General features: G+C 39.7%; 1 protein-coding gene across 2 annotated transcripts in view; it reads left to right on the top strand.

Annotated features, from left to right (window-relative positions):
* Positions 1–21,046, top strand: part of pcnt (pericentrin) — a 194,824-nt gene that overhangs the window by 96,861 nt on the left and 76,917 nt on the right. For both annotated transcript variants that reach the window (XM_080198511.1, XM_080198510.1), the window contains 7 exons: positions 2,827–2,970; positions 4,951–5,081; positions 6,873–7,102; positions 8,016–8,239; positions 13,107–13,272; positions 15,747–15,953; positions 18,855–18,890. In XM_080198511.1, coding sequence (XP_080054637.1) covers positions 2,827–2,970; positions 4,951–5,081; positions 6,873–7,102; positions 8,016–8,239; positions 13,107–13,272; positions 15,747–15,953; positions 18,855–18,890 — 1,138 coding nt within the window. The remainder of the gene's footprint in view (positions 1–2,826; positions 2,971–4,950; positions 5,082–6,872; positions 7,103–8,015; positions 8,240–13,106; positions 13,273–15,746; positions 15,954–18,854; positions 18,891–21,046) is intronic.

The raw sequence follows: 21,046 nt of genomic DNA, 5'->3' as shown, positions 1-21,046 counted from the left end.
TCTCATATAACTGCAGGCTTTGAAAAATCAGTGCAAGACTGAGACATATATCGGTCATACTGGGAAGCCTTTGCAAGGGTCTTCTCTAACTATTTGGGTTCTTGAAACAACATGGCAGCTTACTGATAACATAATAAATAAAGCTAGAAAATGCTGGAAATATTCTCCACACATGCATGATCTGATGAGCATTGTCTGGCTTTATTTCAGCTTTTCAGCATCCACAGTAAGTTTATTAGTGCCATAAGTCAGCTTATAATAACACTGCAATGAAGTTACTGTGAAAATCCCCCAGTCGCCACACTTCGGGGCCTGTTTGGGTACACTGAGGGAGAAGTTAGCATGGCCAATGCACCTGAGCCAGCATGTCTTTCAGACTGAGAGAGGAAACTGGAGCACTTGGAAGAAACCCCTGCAGGCTTGGCACAGTGACCCAAGATGGGTCCCTGGTGCTGTGAGGCAGCAGTGCTAACCAGCGTGCCAACGTGCTGCCAGTTATGCTGATAGCACGCATGTTAAATTTTGCAGGTACCAGCTCACATCCAGTATTTGATAAAGGGATTGCTAAGTTTATCAATATTAAAGAACTTGGTACTAAATGGAATGTTACTCCTGCACAGGTGATGAAAAGAGAACAGCTAAATGATTTTTGAACAGAAAATAAAGTTAATGGCGCAATATAGGCAGTGTGCCAGGCAGTCTTGTTTGTCATTTATGTAAGTGACGTATACAGAGGCATGTCATCAAAGTTTATTAATGGTTCCAAATTAAAAGACATGTCAAACTGAGAAAGAATGCAAGAGACTGCAGCACTGTGGCAGGTGCAGAAAAATAAAAAGGGTTGGCACAGTGGCTGGTACTGCTGCATCACAGCTCCAGAGACCTTGGTTCAATTCCGGCCTTGGGTCACTGTCTGTGTGGAGTCTGTGTGTTCTCTTCGTGTCTGCATGGGTTCCCTCTCTCACTCCAAAGATGTGCAGGTTAGGTGGATTGGCCATAATAAATTGTCCCTTAGTGTCAGGGAGATTAGCCATGTAAATACATATGGTCACGGTGATAGGCCCTGGCTGGGATTATTTTCAGTGCAGGCCTGATGGGCCAAATGGTTTCCTTCTATGATTCAAAGTATTCCAGAATAATTAAGTATTTTAGCAGAGTAGAGGAATGGAGCAAACAAAGGTGCAGAGACTAAGTTAATAGTGCCAGTGAATAAGATCAGAAATAGGATAGCCTATAGTAATAAGATCCTTTATTCCGTGGAGAGGCTGCAGTGAAGATTCACTGGAATGAGGGAAATTCTAACAAAAAAGACATGGTAGGTTTTCTTAACTGAAACAAAGGTAAATGTGTGGAATTTTTTTTGAAAAGTTAGATATTTTGAGTGGGTAAATAGTGAAATATTAGAAACCAGAAGCAGGAGTAGGCCATTTGGCCCTTCGGACCTGCTCCACCCTTCATTTTGATCATGGCTGAACTTCAAATTCAATATCCTGATCCTGCCTTCTCCCATATCTCTTGGTCCCTTTAGTCTCAAGAGGGAAATCTAATTTCTTCTTGAAATCACACAATGTTTTGACCTCAACTACTTTGAAGTAGTGAATTCCACATATTCACCACCCTTTTGGTGAAGAAATTTCTCCTTATCTCAGTCCTAAAAGGTTTACCCCTTTATCCTCAAACTATGATCCCTAATTCTGGACACCCCCACCATTGGGAACATTCTGTCTGAATCTATCCTATCTAATCCTATTAGAGTTTTATAAGTTTGTATCTCCTCCCATTCCTCTCAACTTCAATGAATACAATCTTAACTGTCTTAGTTTCTCCACAAAAGAGAGAGTTACCATCCCAGGAATCAGCTTGGCAATCCTTCACTGCACTCCCTCTATAGCAAGTGAAACATGATTTTCGCTGACAAATAAATAAAACTGACGTATTACAACAGGAATGTAGAGTAACATTAGAATTATTTTATGAAGAATGCTTTGTTAAAGTGACAATTGGAAATGTAAGAGTTGGTTGAGTTTGTGAAAAGGACAAATATAAGAGGATATTGGGGAATGACAGGGATGTTGAATCAGATTAGGTGATTCTAGCTGAAGAGCTAGGTCTGAATAGCGGCCTCTTTTGCAATAAATTTTCTGAATGTCGAGGTCCACTTCAATATTTTCAGTAGCGTTGTTGATTTATATCATTTTTTTTATTCACATCTTTCACAAACTGCTAGGATTGCCCACGTTACCAGCAGGGTAAGTTACAGAAGTGAAACCCATTTGCTGTGGTTTGCGTGTTGTTGATTTAATGGTGTGACCCAATCCTCTTAAGGTTTTTAGTGGAGATGTAGTTTAAATGTTGCTATAACTTTGCCAAATGATCTTGCTTCCCCTGCCAGAGTGCTCAATTCAGACTGAATCCTAGTCACCTGTAGAGTTTGCAGGTAAAAGTACAGAAGAATGGGTTTCATGTCTGGTAGCAATTTTCATCAAAGCTCAACAGACATATGAAGCTGGGAACATTGCTTGATAAGTTGTTGTGATTACCTTTGGTAATCTGGGTTTAACCAGCAGCTTATAGAGAATTCTTGTATAAAAACTATGTTGTTCCTATCTTCCATATCCATTTCAACATTCTGTGAAGCTGGGCAAGTTTTTCAAATAATGGATATGAGATCAATACTTGCAATATTTAATTTTTACTTCTGAGTGCATCAAAAGCCTTGATTTGACCATTAGTTTGTGTTCTGTTCCATCACCGTGTAGTGTGTAATCTTGAAGATGTTTCCTCTTACGGTTGTGAAATAATCAGTATGTTTTCTTGAATGTGTAGGATGAGCTTGAAGTTGAGAAGAATACTGCCCTGCAGGAACTAAGGAATACCATTATCCAGGAGCAAGACAAAACAAAGCAACTGCTCCAAGAAAAGGAACTCCTGTCTGAAAAGCTCCTACAGCACACAGAGCTAACCAAACAGGTGAGATTCTTGTGTGCAATGTAACTTGAACATTGGTCCCCTTTTTCATTCTACTCAAAATATCTTGTGAAACAAGTCCTGTTATTTGCCTTTATGCTAATTTGATAAATAATCAAGAAGATTGTCTTGGCATAAGAAAAATAAACTCTGGACTGCAGTAGTATTTTATATAACCATATAGTTATCTTAGTAATTTATTTTGGAATTTTTTAAAAACCACCCTGTTTTTCTCCCAGGTATTTGTTAAATTAGAAAAAATAAATTTTGAAGCAGCACAATCTATTTTAGAAATGCTAACTCGCTATATGTACCATGCAGAGTTCTTGGAGAATTTGCCTCCTTATTAATGAAGGTAACTAGGAATCTCCTCAATCTCTGTGCTTTTATTTACACTCGTGAACAGTACATGAGCTTATGCAGCACACTGGCACAGTGGTTATCACTGCTGCCTCAGAGTCAGGGTCCCAGGTTTGATTCCAGCCTCAGGTGACTGTCTGTGTGGAGTTTGCACATTCTCCCTGTGGCCGCGTGCGTTTCCTCTAGGTGCTCCAGTTTCATCTCACAGTCCAAAGATGTGCAGGTTAGGTGGATTGGCCATGCTAAATTGCCCCTTATGCGTAGGTTCGGTGGGTTAGCCATGGTAAATGCGAGAGATTATGGTGGAGAGGATGGCCTGGATAGGATATGGTTCTATTTCAAATTTAACTGTTTCAACTGATCCTGCATATTCAACAGCCAAGTTGATCAAACAGGTTTTGGTTTAAAAAGCAACAATATTGTTGCGTAACTTGATGTGTTAATCCCTATTCAAGTATAATTATGTGTTTCCAGCATTATTGGTCTTGAAAAACATGTTTGGGCAGGTTAGTTTGCGTATGTTTTCATGTTGCTGTTTTGTCGAGGGTCCATTAAAAACTGTCTCTTTCTAGTTACTGTAAAGACATTAGAATAGAGTTGAATTTTGATACTTAGTGACAACAGCAGGACATTATTTCCCATGTATTTTCATCTCTTGCTTTGCATTAGAAAATTTCAATTAATCTGCTTTTGACCTGATTTGGTTGCAAATATCTTTAGACATTTGTTTGCTCTGAAGTTCTGGTGTGCTTCCAAAATCTGCTGCTGCTTCGAAACACTTGGCTGCTAATCTTCCTGCAAATCTGCATGCACTTAAAAACTCTTGATGTCTGTTCTATCTTCCAGAGGTGAAATAGGTTGTTAGCTATTGGCAGAATAATGAAACACCTTGTCTTCAAAGGTCAAATGTGTTGGTGGGAAATATTTGGTGTGTTGCCTTAAAAATTGTCCAGTATTTTTGTGGTGCTGCAGAGTAAACAGAGCAGGAAAGGAAGAATTTTGATAGAGCACCAACAGTTTTGCAATACCAAGACACAGCTGTCTTGGTTTACAGGGACACATGGTTTCTGCCATGACAACAGTAGTATAAACAGATTGTTCAATGAGCTCTTTGGCATCGATGGACGCTCGTTGGAATGAGAGACTGTGCTGTAAATGAGTGTGTCAGCAAAGCATGGAAAGAGCTTTTTTAAAAATTCAACAATGAAGTTCCATCTTTGTTCTTGAAGAACCTGACCTGTCGGGATGGAAACAAACCTTTGAGTCTTTGCATGTTTGCATTTCAGTAAGCTGTGCTGTGACAAATGAGTACGTCAGATGGGCACGTTATCTGAAGAACATAGAAGAGATCCTAACTTTCTCAAAAATGAAAACTGTACTGCAAATTGATAAGTAAATGCAGATTGTCACACTGGCCCATTTAGAAACACCAGTAGAGGAGATGTTTGTTGCTTTGATATGGGATGGATTTACAGACAATTCCTGGAATTGAATGGTCTTGTTCTCCCACAACACCATCTCCATCTCCTTATGAATTTCACTGCTTCTCATGTTGCATTATAGTAATGAATTTTGACAATGACTGGTTTCTTGTCTTTGGCTTCGATGTTGCCCTTTCCCCAGCTGCAGAAAGAGATACAGGATAAGAACTCTGAACTGGAGACATTACTACAGCGTCGAGATCGGGAAAATGAAGAAGGAGGCAATCTGGTTGCCATGCTGCGCTCAGATCTTGAACGATTGACAACTGAACGGTCAGTGAATTGGAGAGACAGGTGGGGAAGAGAGGGTGCAAAGTGGTGGTCGTGGTTTGGTGAAGTGAAGATCAGCAACTCGCATTCACGTCAAGGTCAAACTTCAGATTTTTAGCAAGTAGATATGTTGAATCCTACTTCTAAATCTGTCAGCTGCTTACAGGGGAGAAGCTAAAACAATTGCTTCAACAGTGCAAAACATACATTGAGTGTCAGGTTCTATTTCTCTATTTAAGCATCATTAGTACTAAGAACTAATAATTTGACGTAGATGCCACTATCTCATTCTCCTTCCCTCCAATCCAACTCCACTGATCAAGTTGTTCTTTGATTGGTTAAGTACCAGGAATATGTTTACTATTGATCCTAGGAATTGAGGTTTCTTCGTATAGCAACACACAGATGTCAGAAATTCTCATTTCTGGCATTCACAGAATAGAATCTTTTGTGTGTTAATAACAAAACCATGAGCAAAGAGCTATTAATTTGCTGAAAATCTGGCATTCATTAGGACAACACAAGGGCTGCCCTGTCACTAATGATTGACTGATCGAGTCTAAGAGCATAATCCTGCAGTTATTTGTTAAAGGCAGACCGCTCTTAACCAGCTTGCCTTGCACAATTGAAATAAATGTCTAACATTAGATGTAATTCCACAGTTAGACAGCACATGCTGAACAATATTGAGTGTGCTAATAACTACACTAACAACCAAAATAATCAGTTGAGCTTGTAATCTGCCTCATTGTTGCTTGCTAGAAGTTACATCATGCACATAGACTTGTTCTCTGCAAAGTAAGTAAACATGTTCAAGTCTGGCATCTTTTTGAATTACCCAGGAGCCTAGAATTTCATGTTGTTTTCTATATGGCACCACTTGGCCAATGAGAGTCAACTCGTGCCAGCCATTCAGTCCTATAGTATTAATTGCTGTGATTACACATGATGCCAAATATTCTCCATTTGAACTTGTGTCAATCAGTTATGTTGGCCATTTTTTTAAAAGCTTGCATCACGTTTATGTGCCTATGCCCGCATTAGCTTTCCGAATGGCTTTGTTAATTTCCAAATTGAGCCAATTGGATCAGTACGTTCTCACATATAATTTGCTGCAGATATCAGCCAGGTAATAGTTAAAGGCATTTTGGTTAATCTTTGGTGTCAAATTCCTTTCTCTTGTCACAATCCTGCTACCATCGGCTAGAAAAAGGGCATTGGGTTAGTAGGATTGGGTTCAGCTTTGAGGGGTGGCACAGTGGTTAGCACTGAATCAAATCCAGGTCCCTCACAGTGCTAGCGACTCAGGTTCGATTCCTGGCTAGGGTCACTGTCTCTGTGGAGTTTGCACATTCTCCCCATGTCTCCGTGGTTTCCTCCGGGCCCTCTGATTTCCTCCCACAGTCCAAAGATGTGTAGGATGGGTGGATTTGCCATGCTAAAATTGCCCTTTAATGTCAGGGGGGACTAGCTAAGGGCAATGCATGGGGCTGTGGGAACAGGACCTGGATGGGATTGTGGTGAGTGCAGACTCGATGGGCCGAATGACCTCCTTCTGCACTGTATGATTCTACTTGCTCTAATGTGAGCAGTTGCCTATTGAGTGACTGAGGGCTGTGGAACATTTAACTTCTGTGAAGTAATTTTGACACTTAATTTGGAATATTTTGTCTAAATTAATGCAATGAGACAAACAAAACAGATCTCCAAACAGATTTATTTGTGTGGGGGTGGGTGGAGAAGAGCTGGTTGATTAGTTTGAATGACAAATTGACACTTCTTGCCTCCATTCAGGAAAAACTTAGAGAAATCTCATGAGCAAGTGCAGAAACTTCTTTCGGAGGTGTTAAGAGTCATATTTGCCTCAGAAGATATGATCAGTAGACAAATAGGGCTCTGCCTGGATAAAAGCCAGCCAGCAAATGTGCTGGATCATGGAGAAAGAGCAAGCAATTCAAGTCTTGTGGGAGCTCGCAGCCAGGCGCCATGGATGAAAGCTAAAGCCCTGCAGGAACAAGACAAAGGTATGCCCAAGCTACAGTTTAGTTGTAAACACAATTTTAGTTTGTTATTTTGTTATAAATAAATCTTTTATTTTTTTTCTCTCCCTCACTCAGAACTATACAAATTTGGTAGCTGAAAGAGAAGGCAGAGAATTTCATTTCTTTCCTTGCGCCTAGTTATGTTTTTCAATTCTAAATGCACTGGAATTTGTGAACAGTTTTCCAGTATAAAAGATAGTGACACACCCAAGAAAAGTAAAATGTTATGTTCATACCATTATCAAAATTGATGTGGATGAGTTGGCTATGTAGGATGAAATGTGAAAAATTGCAGGAACAAATTCCAATTCCATGTGGGTGCAGAAATTTAACTTAGCTGCTTAATTTGCTCTTGCAATGTTTGTTCTTTGAGATTTTCCTTCTGCTCTCAAGTTCTTCCAAATTTTTAAACCCTTTATCGCGATTCACCAAGCATTCTAATGAGTAAACTGTCTCAGGTGAATCTAAAGGAATGCATCTTGAAGAGACTTTGGCTTTGTATAATTCCCAGTATTTTAATTTCATCCATTTAGCACTGTTGCTTTTTACAAGTTATTTTCCTCTATAAATGAGCCCAGTCTATTGATATTGTTTATACTATGCACAAAATGTTCATATGGTTTCCAATAAACAGTGTTATTCTGCTTCAAAGTTAACTTGTTTTGAGTGAAGTTCTGGAGTTAACTACTGGCAGAATTTATTGAGGCATGTGCTGTTATTCAATTGTGAAATATTAATATTTAACATATCTCAATCTTTCTAGAGTATATAGTCTGTAAGTAATTTTATCTTAAAAGGTTTGTTTAGGGTATTATTATAAATGGACTGTTATAATAATACCCTGGCTGCAACTTGCCCTCTGACAATTTTACTCTTTTGCTGTTTTAAAAAAAAGGTGACTTGAGCATAACTCAGGAAAATACTGCCATCACTGAAGATAACAGCTTCTGGTCAGCACTGACTGATGAAGGGTTGGAACTTTCCCAATGGCTGTCAGAAAGTATGTTCACTGGGCCTGAAGTAGGGCCTGAAAATGAGGAATTGATACTGGGCACGTGCGTCCGATTGCAGGTTGCTGTTGGCAAGTTGTTAGAGTTGGTCACTGAGTCAACGAGACAAGTAAGTATTGTTTCAAGAGTCGAGAAAAGTGTCGCTTGCTTCCATTTGTTTGATATTCTCCATATGCTGAATTAAGTTAATGGTGTGGGGATGCTGGCTTTGCTCAGAGGTGGGCACAGTAAGTTAATGGGGAGAATCTGCAGTTGAAGTATTGTATGAAATACTACATAATACATCACCCATTAAAGCAAAATTTAATAAGCAGTCGATTTGCACAACGCAGATTCATTTAAGATCTTGTCAGGTTTGAGATAGTACAGTCAGAAAGAGAATCTCAGTTTTTTATTAAGTTGTCAAGGAGAAGTTCATATCTTGCCCTATTTATCATAAATAGTATATTCCTCCTCTCCTGTACATCCACAACCCTCAGCCTTTACTATACTGTTATACACACTGCATGCTCAGCAGCGTGGAGTTATCTGTACGTTGCGCAGGGCTTTGGTGAGAAGCTTGCTCTGTCTGCTCATATAAATTATTAATCTAAAGTATCCTCCCACAGTTCACCCTTTAAAATTATAATACTTCTTTCTAACCAACCTATTGCAAGCAGTTTTTTTTTTGCCTCCACAGTAATTTTGATCATTGAATATCTTAAAATTCTGCCTCGCTTCAAATTGCCATGTAAGTGCGAGTGAGACTGATCATGTGCCCTGATCTCTAATGTTCTGCCATTTAGTGCAGAACGTAAAATATAGTCACCTGAGCTGGTCTTCAAAAATGGCCCCTTAATTCTAGAGTCATAGAGGTTTCCAGAATGGAAGTAGGCCCTTTGGCCCAACATGTCCATGCTGTTCTTTTTTTTTGTTAAGTTTATTTATCAGTCACAAGGAAGGCTTACATTAATGCTGCAATGAAGTTATTGTGAAATTCCCCTAGTTGCCACGTTCTGGTGCCTGTTCGGGCCAATGCACCTAATCTAACCCCTCAGCTAGTCCCAGTTGCCTGCATTTGACCCTCTATACTCATCTTACCCATGTAACTGTCTAAACACCTTTTTAAAGACAAAATTGTACCCACCTCTACTACTGCTGGCTGCTTGTTCCAGACACTCACCACTCTCTGTATGAAAAAAATTACCCCCACCTTTGGGAAAAGATATTGACTATCTGGCTGATCTATGCCCCTCATTATTTCATAGACCTCTATAAGATCATCCCTAAACCTCCTATATTCCAGAGGAAAAGAGTCTCAGTCTATGCAGCCTCCTCTTATAACTCAAACCATCAAGTCCCAGTAGCATTCTTTCTAGTTTAATAATGTCCTTTCTATAATGTGACCAGAACTATACACAGTATTCCAAGTGTGGCCTTACCAATGTCTTGTACAACTTCAACAAGATGTCTCAATTGCTGTATTCAATGTTCTGATCAATGAAACCAAGCATGCCGAATGCTGCCTTCACCTGTGACTCCACTTTCAAGGAGTTGTGAAACTGTATCCCTAGATCTCTTTGTTCTATAACTCTCTCCAATGCCCTACAGTTAACTGAATAAGTCCTGCCCTGGTTCGATCGACTAAATGCATCACCTTGCATTGATCTAAATTTAACTCCATCTGCCATTTATCAGCCCACTGGCCCAATTGATCAAGATCCCGTGGTAATTGGAGATAACTTTCTTCATTGCCTACTATGCTACCAATCATGGTGTCATCTGCAAACTTACTAACCATGCCTACTAAATTCTCATCTAAATCATTAATATAAATAACAACGGACCCAGCACCGATCCCTGAGGCACACCACTGGTCACAGCTCTCCAGTTTGAAAAACAACTCTGTACAACTACCTGTCTTCGGTCATCAAGCCAATTTTATATCCATTTGTCTATCTCACCCTGGATCCTGTGAGATTTAATCTTGTGCAACAACTTTCTATGTAGTACCTTGTCAAAGGTCTTGGCTTAAGTCCATGTAGACAACATTAACTGCACTGCCCTTATCTACCTTCTTGGTTACCCTTTCAAAAAACTCAATCAAATTTGTGAGACATGATTTTTCACTCGCAAAGCCACACTGACTGTCCCTAATCAGTCCTTGCCTCTCTAAATGCCTGTAATTCCTGTCTCAAAATACCTTCCAACAACTTACCCACTACAGATATGAGACTCACCGGCCTGTAGTTCCCAGGCTTTTCCCTGCAGCACAACATTTGTCACCCTCCAATCTTCAGGCATTACTTGTGACAATCAATGATTCAAATATTTCTGCTAGGGGACGCGCATTTTCCTGTAGCCTCCCACAGTGTCCAGGGATATACTTCATCAGGTCCTGGGGATTTATCTACCTTGATGCACCTTAAGACTCCCAGTACTTCCTTCTCTGTTATATGTACACTGCTCAGGGCATCATTATTTATTTCCCCACGTTCCCTAACATAAATGCTTTTCTCAACAATGAATACTGATGAGAAATATTCATTTAGAGTCTCACCTATCTCTTGTGGATCTGAATGTAGGTGACCTTGTCGATCCTGAACTACTCTCTCCGTAGTTACTTTTTGCCCTTTATGTATTTGTAGAAGCTCTTTGGATTCTCCTTTGTCTTATCTGACAAAAGAGTCTTGTGTCCCTTTTTAGCTTCCTGATTTCTCTTCTCAACTCAACTCCTGCACCCTCTATACTCTTCAAGGGATCCGGTTGATCCCAATTGCATGTATGCATGTCATATGCCTCCGCCTCCGCCTCCTCCTCCTCCTCCTCCTCGACCAGAGCTTCAATATCCCGAGTCATCCAGGGTTCCCTACTTCTACCAGCCTTGCCCTTCACTCTAAAAACAATGTGCTTACCCTGAACCCTGGTTAACACAGTTTTGAAATCCTCCCACTTCTCAGATGCTCCTTTGTCTTCCTACAGACTCTTCAAATTAACTGTTGAAAGTTCCTGCCTGATACCATCAAAATTGGCCTTGCCCCAATTTAGAATTTTAACATTTGGACCAGACCAATCATTCTCCATAGCTGTCTTAAAATTAATGAAATTATGGTCACTGGTCTCAGTGATCCCTCACTAATACTTTTGTCACCTGCCCCTCTTATTTCCCAAGAGGAGGTCAAGTTTTGCCCCCTCTCTAATCGGGCCATCCGCATACAGAATGAGAAATTCCTCCTGAATACACTCAACAAATTTCTCTCCATCCAAGTCTCTAATACTATGTGTGTCCCAGTCAATGTTGGGAAAGTTAAAATCCTCTACAGTTCCGCCTCATTTTTCTTGGAGCTGTTTGTAATCATTTTACATATTTGCTCCTCAATTTCCCACGGACTGGTTGAGGGCCTCCACTACAATCCTACCAAAGTGATTTCCCCCTTCTTATTTCTCAGTTCTACCCATATAAACTCGGCTGGTGAACCCTTGGATATATCCCCTGTCAGTACTGCTGTGATGTTTTCTTTAATCAAAAGTGCGACTTTTCCTCTCTCTTACCTCCTGTTCTACATTTCCAATAGCATCTGTATCCTGCCACCCTGAGCTTGGCAGAGACGCATTATGGTGTTCATATTATTCAGGTTCTTTTGCAGAACAAAGAACAATTCCGCAGAACAATTCCAATTTGGGAATTGGAGACGATTAGTTTAAATCTCTATGTGGGACATTCCAGGCATGCCACGCTGCCATATCGATAGATTGCAGAGAGTTATTTTTAAATTGGTTTTGTGTTTTAGCTTTGTGATTTCTCGCAGAATGTAATTGAAATTTGGGTCCCACACAATTTTCTGACCGGCAGAGAAAGAATCTGGCAGTAGCTGTAGACCAGTAGAAGAAAGAAGAATGTAATGAGGCCCGTGTTTGAGCTGTATTGTCCACAATCTTGAGGTTTGGAAGGAGAGTTGGAGGGTTCGATTAGCTCAGAACCTAATGGAAGGACCCTGAGAATTCCCATTTCTTGGAGAACAGCAGGAACACTGAGGAGACTTGGTGACTTAATGGTGTGCCACAGCTCTCAGGATTTGGTGCCAGAAGAAGTAAAGAAACCACTCGAGTGAAAATAAAAATAGAACGGGAGTGTCCTGTTGAGATTTTCAGAATTAAAGTATAAATGTTTACGCAATATGGTGTTCGGTTAGTAGTACTTGTGTTATTTAAATCTTGAATAGTAAAAGTTTTTGTTTAAAACATGAAATCGTGTACCATAATTCTTTCAATTAATAACATTAAAAAGCTGTAGTCTCTGCCTAGATCATAATGCTTACATCCTATCTATCATTTTTTTAAAATCTCGGTTTCAGTTTGTTTCGCAATTAGTGAGAAGAGCTACAAATTGAGAAGACTCTTTCCTAATTTAGCATTATTTGTTTTGTGGAAAAGATTAGTACTAATGCCACTTGGAGAAATCATAATTGTGTCTTTAGATCTGTCTTCTAAAGAATAAGTCATGTTTGGCATTCTGTATTCAGTGAGCAATAAATTTGTTTATTTCTATTATTTATAGATTTAAGTATGGTAGATATAAGATCCTAAGATGTTTGTTATTGAGCTTCAAGGATCACAATTTGCTGATCAAATTCATAACACTGTTATATGGATCATTCAGCCCTTAAATGTCCTAGTTTTCAAATAAAATTTATTTGTAAATGTTCTCAATAGAGGACGAAGCTTGAGAGGGAATACAGATTTGTTTTTAAATTGCTTAAGAAAATTGATACAATGCCCCATGGAAGCACTTCAGTGTGAAATTATGATATGATCGATCAAGGAGCTGAGTGCTAAAAGAATACGTAACACTTCACAAAAATGCTGCAAGTGTTTTGAATATTGACACAAGTTGTGCTGGATTATTAAATATTGTTGCAGCAGACTGTGTAGTTTGACTGATTTCATAGATCGCAAAAAAAAACTTGTTTTACTACGATCCTTGTGTTTCTGTCTAGCTGGCACAGAGCCATGGAATCAATGAACATTTGGAGGAAGAGTTCACACGCAAGAACCAAGAGACTGTGGAACTCGTTGGCAAACGACACCAAAAGTTGATGAAAGATCTCGATGAAGAATCAGAAGCAAAGAAAGAGCTGGCGTTGGAGCTTCACAAAGCTGAGGGTAAGAACTTCAGTTTGAAGCTGTTATGCAGGCAGTGATCAGCTGCATGGTCAATACAAGCCCAAGATTGCAGTTTAGGTTAGAGATTGGGAAATATACATACTGTATTCACTTCAGAGTAGCTAATATAACAATTTCAAACTGAGCCTTTATCTAAAACACAAAATGAGTTTTGTTGTGATTGATTAATTTGACAGAATTTCAAAGCTACTTGTGACATCTGTACATTATAGTGCCATATTTTGAATTGTCCAGATTATTATCTCAGTCTCCGGCTTCTTCCTTTTTCCCTTTCCCTTTCCCCTTCTATTTTTCTCCATTTCTATTTCCTCTTGCATTCCGTGAACGTGTTAAATATTGCTCAGTTTAGAATGGTAGAAACTTAGTTTTTCTTCCGATTGATGAATGATTTTACATATAACTGGCTGTAGATGAATAACTGGGAATGAATCCTTCCCACTTAAAAGCTACTGGTAAAGATTTTTGATTTTACATCTCATCTGAACGGGTGAGGCATGCATGGCAGCTGCCCGGAGGAGTCAGCCTGAGACCAATTCTATTTTGATCTTGGCTCCTGAGTGTAGCACAGCTGGTGGTCTGCCAGCATGAGCACGCTGCACAGGAGATAGGAAAGAGGGGCTCTCAGCCTAAAGCAACATTTTGAAGGAAAGAATATAAGCATTGGAAATGTAAACAGGTAGCAGTTTAGAGCAGCAAGTATCTTCTATGCAGGGCCTCCAGCTGCAAATATGTTAAATGTAGAGGCTTTTCAGGCTCAGAGTTCACAACAGATTATCACATAGTTTCTCAAACTTCCATCCAGCTTGCTCTAACTGTACTAAGGATCATATAAACAAGGAGCAGGGGAATGCCATCCAGCTCCTCGTCCCTGCTCCACTATTTAATAAAATCACAGCTGATCTGCCAGTAACCTCATCTGCATCTCACCTTTGCCAATAACCTATCACCCCCGCCCTCTTGCTTTCCAAGAATCTATCCACCTCTACCTTTAAAAAGAATATTAAAAGACTCTGGTTCCACCATCTTTTGAGTTCCAAAATCTCACAGGCCTCAGGATTTTGCGTCATCTCCATTTTAAATGGGCAACCCCTTATCTTTAAACAGTGACCTTTAGTTTTAGATTCTCCCACATGAATAAACATCCTCTCCACCTCTACCCTGTGAAGACGCCTTAGGATCTTTTATATGCTTCAATCTAGTTGCCTCTTATTCTTTTAAATTCCAACTGATGCAAGCCTGGTCTGTCCAACCTTTCCTTGATACAATCTACCCATTCCAGATTTGCTTTAAATTTTACTGAAGTGCTGCCCCCTGACTTTTGTCACCCATGATTGGTAAGCAGGAACTGGCAATAGTTAGAGAGATCAAGATGAAAGTTTTTATTTTGCAACCGAGCCTGATTTATGTTATGCATGAGACTCCCACATGTTTCCAGTGGGAGGTTAATTCAGAAATCAGAGTGAATAGAATCATAGAAACCCTACGAGAAAGAGGCCACTTATCTCATCAAGTCTGCATCGACCACATTCCCACCCAGGCCCTGCCTCCATATCCCTACATATTTACTCACTAATCCCTCTAACCTATGCATCTCAGGACACTAAGGGACAATTTTTAGCATGGCCAATCAACCTAACCCACACATCTTTGGACTGTGGGAGAAACCAGGGCCCCTGGTGAAAAGCCACGCTGACACAAGGAGAATGTGCAAACTCCACACAGACAGTGACCCAAACTGGGAATCGAACCCAGGTCCCTAGAGCTGTGAAGCAGCAGTGCTAACATGCCACCCCTCAATGGTGCCTCAACGATGGTTGAGCAGTAAGTTGGAATGACTACCAGCCACGTTATTTTGGTCAAATGCAAAAGGGTGGTAGTGACACAGGAGTCATCTCAGTGTATCAGAGACTAATGCTGACCGGTATTAACCCCTCTGCTGCTATAAAAAGTAGCACTATTAGTTTTCATATCATTGATCACTAATACTATAATACTGATATGACTTAAAAGTATTTTTGAAATTAAATACTTAGTTTGATTTGCTCTATTGTTACTTTTGTCTCCTGTTCCCTTTCCAACTATTCACTTGTTTTCTCAACTTTTCGTTTCCTTCTGTACTTCACTAATCTTTTTTCAAAATCTTCATTTTTTTTTTAAAGACTTGCTAAGCTTTAAAAGCATTGCACTTTCTTCTTCATCCTGTTTGTACCACTACCTATTTTGGAGTTCTCAGCAGCTTCTCAAACTAATTTTGGTTGTTCAAAACTGGTTAAAAAGACATTTGAAAGTAATTAGAAATTCAGGGTAATGAAAACTGATCTGGACACATCACAGTCTAATATGGATCTGATGAAGGTTAAATTTGGAGGAAAAGCAAAACGAGCAGTTTCATTTGGTCTGAGAATTATCTTGGCTGGACTATCTCCTTTCTGATGTACATCTGCTGTTATTAGGATTGATTGAAGGGTATGTCAGTGAGAAAGCTGTGCTGGAGGAAGCTTTGCAGCAGAAGGAAGAATCGGAACAACACTTGGCCCTAAAGGTGGAACTTTTAACCAAGCAGCTTCATGAGCTCAACCAAGAACATCAACATTTACTTGAAGAGCGTGATCTGCTGCTACGCCAGAAACAAGCCTTGGCCGGCAATGAAGTAGAACGTGGTAAGAAGCAATTTAAGGCTACCCCAGCCATGAAATCCATCTGCACTAGTCTCTGATTTATGTTCTTACGTGTTGAAGCAATATGACCCTTTAAAAAAAAACTCTGTCCTGCACTCAGATTTTAATCCACTTTCTCAGAGCTTACAACTAAACCTCAGAGTAGTAGGAAAGCATAAATCCACTATCCTGTGATAGTTATTGAAGCATTTCTGACTTGATCCCCTTTCACCTTTTGAGATCTGTGCATGGTCTTGATTTACTGTGGACCCAATATCCTAATAGATAAATCCACCCTCAACTTCATAAACACTTTCTACATTCATATCACGAAGGTAAAAGATTAAGTTGACATCTAAGCAGCAACTGTGCTTTCTAAATGCAGAAGAGTTGATTTTTTTTTTATTTTCAGTGAACTGCACAGATTTCTGAGCAGTGAGTCTGCATTGGTGAAATCTTGATGTGGGTATGCCGGCGTTGGATTGGCGTAAACACAGTAAAAAGTCTGACAACACCAGGTTTTAGTCCAACCAATTTATTTGATAATAGACTCACAAGCTTTCGGGGTTAGTCCCTTTGTCAGGTGCTTTATATGCTCTGTCTGAGGCCAGAACTCTCCATTCACCTGACGAAGGGACTAACCCCGAAAGCGTGTGAGTCTATTATCAAATAAATCAGTTGGACTAAAACCTGGTGTTGTCAGACTTTTTACTTGGTGAAATCTCACAGTGCAAACATCTCACAGAAAAATGATTTTGACATGAGGTTTCTTGTTTCCATGATTCAAATGCCAAAATCTTGAAAGATTTATTTTCTAAGTTAGGCAAATACCCCCATCAGAATGCTGTTAGGCTCTTTTGGTGTCGAACAACACAGTGACTTAGAAAATAATGACTGAACCTGATGAATATTGATGACTTTTGGTTGAACATGACTGAACCTGATGAATATTGATGACTTTTAGTTGAAATACCAAGATTGTTGCAACATCAACGCCTTCACCAGCACCCTAACCCCCATGCATTTCCAAGCAGCCATGAATATTGTTCAGGTGTTTCTTGATGAAAAATAATATGGTGTCATCTATTTAGAGAAGGCTAATGTATTGCTATATGTTCTGGAAACTTTAGCCACAGAAAGAAAAAAAAATAATCTGCTCATTGTCATCTCATACGAAAGTGTCAACCAATACTTTGCCTTTTTGGTCAGTTTGATAGATATTGGTCCCAGGAATGACCTAGAAACTTGTTTGGATATCAATCAGGAAGTCAGTTTGTTACTGGCCAGTACTAAGGTGTACATTGAATTGCCACATCTGCCAAACAGCGCCAGTTGCAAGCATCAATTCAACACCTTCCCAAATTCTACCTGAAAACACACTCTTTCAGAAAAGGTTAGCCAAGCAGATATAGGAGGGTGGCAAGGCTTGTGGAATACAGGCAGAAAAGTGAAGTTAAGGCCACAATCAAATGAGTTGTAATTTATTGATTGGTGCAGGCTCGAGGGGCCAAATGGCCTATTACTGCTTGTATAAGCTGTCCTGCAAGAAAAATAGATTATGCTTGACTGAAACTGTTGCCTCAATTCAGAGCTGTCTTTTAAATGCCAACAGTTAGCTATGGTAAAGTCAATTCTTCCCCAGTTTGACAATGTTTGGATAATTTTATGCTGCCTTATATGTTGACACTGGATCTTGCAACTATCTTGCTAGTTCAATTTATTGCAACCTTTGTATCAGGTTTACCAATGTTCTCCAACTAGTAACTTGGGGAATCCAGTTGATACCTCTGCTTCATGAATAGTTTTGGTTAAAATCTGGCTTTGTCTGATACAGTCAGACATTTGAGTCCTTAGGTCATCTAATTCTGAACAGGAAGAATGGGTTAGCATCGTCTAATTTCATTCTTTTTATACCAAGCCAAAGAACTTTGATCAGCTTAGTCCAGAAGAAAATGTTTTGAAATGTTATATATAATTTGGATGGTGATCCAATCTTGCTGTTGTAGAGCTTAAACATGTGTTCTTCTTTCATAAAGATGAAAAGGCAATTTCGTCAAAAGTATTGGTGATCAGGAATATAAGATCATCTTCACCCAGTGGTAGTAACTGGCTTCGAATAGTGCCAGTCTTATTTCAATTTTTGGAACCCATTTCTTATTCCTTATTTAGGCAAATGGTGAATTGCACCTCAGTTGGACCCAGTGAAGAATTTGTTTTTTGTGGGTGCTTGGTTCCTGCTGCGATCTGTTCAAAGAACCACTTTATATGTGTGCAGCATTAATGTTTCTTCCTCTGAGTTACATGATTCATAAGTACAGTGCTCTATGTAAAAGTTTAGCTGATGGTGACAGCTATTGGATGCAAGAAAATTTAAGGAACCAGTGCAGTGAATTTTCTGACACATGCATTCCCTTAAACTTGTCTCAGGTTGTAGATTCTGATTGCCCATTTAACCTCTTGCTTTGTATGCTGTACTGACTGAGATATCAGGTGGCTTGTGAGCTACTGTGAAAAGGTCACTGTGCTGTGATTTTCTGTTTGAATGGTGACTCAGTCATTTGTATTTCAGGAAAGATCTATATTTAAAAATAAGGAAAACAGAATGAAAAGCAGGTAGAATTCCACACGCGAGCATCAATTTTGAATTTTTCACATACAGATAATTCTGTTGTAAAATTAAGGTGTGCTTTTTTTAAGGTGTTAATGTCAAAACAAATGTAATGATGCCATTAATAGGTTTCACTTCTTCACTGAGAGATTCCAGTGTATAGATTGATTTTCAGTATTAATATCTTGCACTGCTATGTCAGTGCCACAGTTGCCAACTTGTCTACATGCCCAGTAGTGAGTTTATGTAATGTATTTGGTTATGATGGATGTGTTCTCTCGCCTCTTGTTCCTCAGGCCTTCATACTGAAGCAGTAATCAAAGGGGATTCAGGTTTGTCCTTATTTTGGAAGCAAAGTTGTATGATTTGCAAAATGAGTGCCATTTGAATGTTCTCAGCATTTCATGTTTATAATCTGTTGCCAAGTTAATCTGGTCAGCATAATTGAAATTTGCCTGATGTTCTTCCATTTTGTTTTAACCATGCTTGTTAGGAGGTACTGTGCATGATTGAATCAAAACTTCAAGCGTGGGGCAGGATTTTCTGGTTGTACCACCCTGAAACCTGAAATCCCTGCCTCAGGTTAGCAGACCTCTAAATGGACTGTCAAATTTTCTGCTCCACCCTTGATGGGCTCAGAAAATTTACCTCATAGTGTCCATAAAATTGATCTGAATTTTATCATTGACGCTCTGTTTCAAATTACAATATTCATCTTGCTCCCATTTCCATTCGCTTTTCTGGTAAACTTTTAAAATTTAAAGTTGATTTATTAGTGTCACGAGTAGTCTTTCTTTAACACCGCAATGAAGTTACTGTGAAAATCCCCTAGCTGCCACACTCCAGTGCCTGTTTGGGTACATTGAGGGCCAATCCATCTAACCAGCATGTCTTTTGTATTGTGTGAGGAAACCGGAGCACCCGGAAGAAGCCCACACAGAAGAACGTGCAAATTCTGCACAGAGAGTGACCCAAGCTGGTAATTGAACTTGGGTCCCTGATGCTGTGAGGCAGCAGTGCTAACCACTGTGCTGCCCCTTAGCTTGAATATTGGACAGCAAGGTGGCACAGTGATTAGCACTGCTGTCTTCTGCGGCAGAGACCAGGTTCAATTCTAGCCTTGAGTGTCTGTGTGGAGTTTGCATGTTCTCCCTGTGTCTGCTTGGGTTTCCTCCGGGTGCTTCGGTTTCCTCCCATAGTCCAAAGATGTGCGAGTTAGGTTGATTGACTAAGGTAAGTGGATCCTTAGTGTTAGGGAGATTATCAGGGTAAAAAGAGGGGTTGTGGGCATAGGGCTGGCTAGGACTGTCGTCGGTGCAGACTTGATGGGCCAAATGGCTGCTTTCTGCACTGTAGCAATTTTATGATTCTATGAATATATTGAATGCTTATAAATGGATTTAGCTCCATAAACTTATTAAATGGTTGTGGTTCACCTTCCACCCTGTAAGAAAATTGTACGACTAAGACTTCTTAAGATGGTTTAAGGCTTGTGTGTGATACCATTGAAATGCATACAGAATCATGAACCTGGTGATTAGTGCTTTTTCCCTGCTTCCAACTCCAGTCTTCGTTTTTCATCTAGCCTGAGTCAATGTAAGTTATTATAGTTCAAATTGCTTGAATTTTCTTTCATTTTCTTTATTTTCTACTGTTCAAACCAAAAACAAGCAGTGCATTAGGTACCAACATTCGAATTGGCCAGAACTTACCTAACTCTACAGCAACTGCTTTGCCTTATGAGATATAGTCATGTCTGATATGTAGTGTAGCTTGGGTTACATATTTTCACTTACAATTTAGACACCAAGATACATTTACCAGTGTTGTGAATCGTCCCGCATGATCATTGCTTGAATCCTGCATGGCATGCCCACTCTGTAATTTGGTGTAGTGTTTGGGCTGCTGGCCTCTTCAATGCCACAATGTTGAATACTGTTTGTGAAATGGGGCATCCTTAGAATTGACCCTCTGTAATTGCAGTCTGGCAGGAGAGTCTCCCCAACATGGGACTTATGTGTACAACAGAGATAACCGTGCACCACCTGGCACACTGAGTTCTCTAAATATCAGGTCAATAAAGGAATCTACTGTTGTACAGAGCCATCCAGACTGCTGTACTGTGGTTGAAGCATCAGCTTCTGAAGAGGAGAGAGCATTGAACATTTCTGTTTTTCTTCCTTATGAATTGTGAAAATGAAATTCTGAAATTTATTTTGATAAGGTCATCAGTGCATTTGGTGATATTCCAGGGGTGAGACATATAATAAAATGTTGATCCAGAGTACGTATAATCATAATGCGTAGAGGTTTCGACTTATAGGAACATAGGAGTAGGCATAAGCCATTTGGCTCTTCAAGCTTGCTCGAACATTCAGTAAGATCATATCATTTGGTTGTGGTCTCAGCTCCATTTTCCTGTCTGTCTACCCTTAACACTTGATTCCCTTGCCTAGCAAAAATCTGTAACTCCGCCTTAATTCAAAGA

The sequence above is a fragment of the Carcharhinus amblyrhynchos genome, chromosome 11 (assembly GCF_965287045.1).
Source record: "Carcharhinus amblyrhynchos chromosome 11, sCarAmb.v2.hapA, whole genome shotgun sequence".
Classification (NCBI taxonomy): domain Eukaryota; kingdom Metazoa; phylum Chordata; class Chondrichthyes; order Carcharhiniformes; family Carcharhinidae; genus Carcharhinus; species Carcharhinus amblyrhynchos.
Note: the sequence above shows the minus strand (reverse complement) of the source record. Positions and strands in the feature narration are given on the sequence as shown.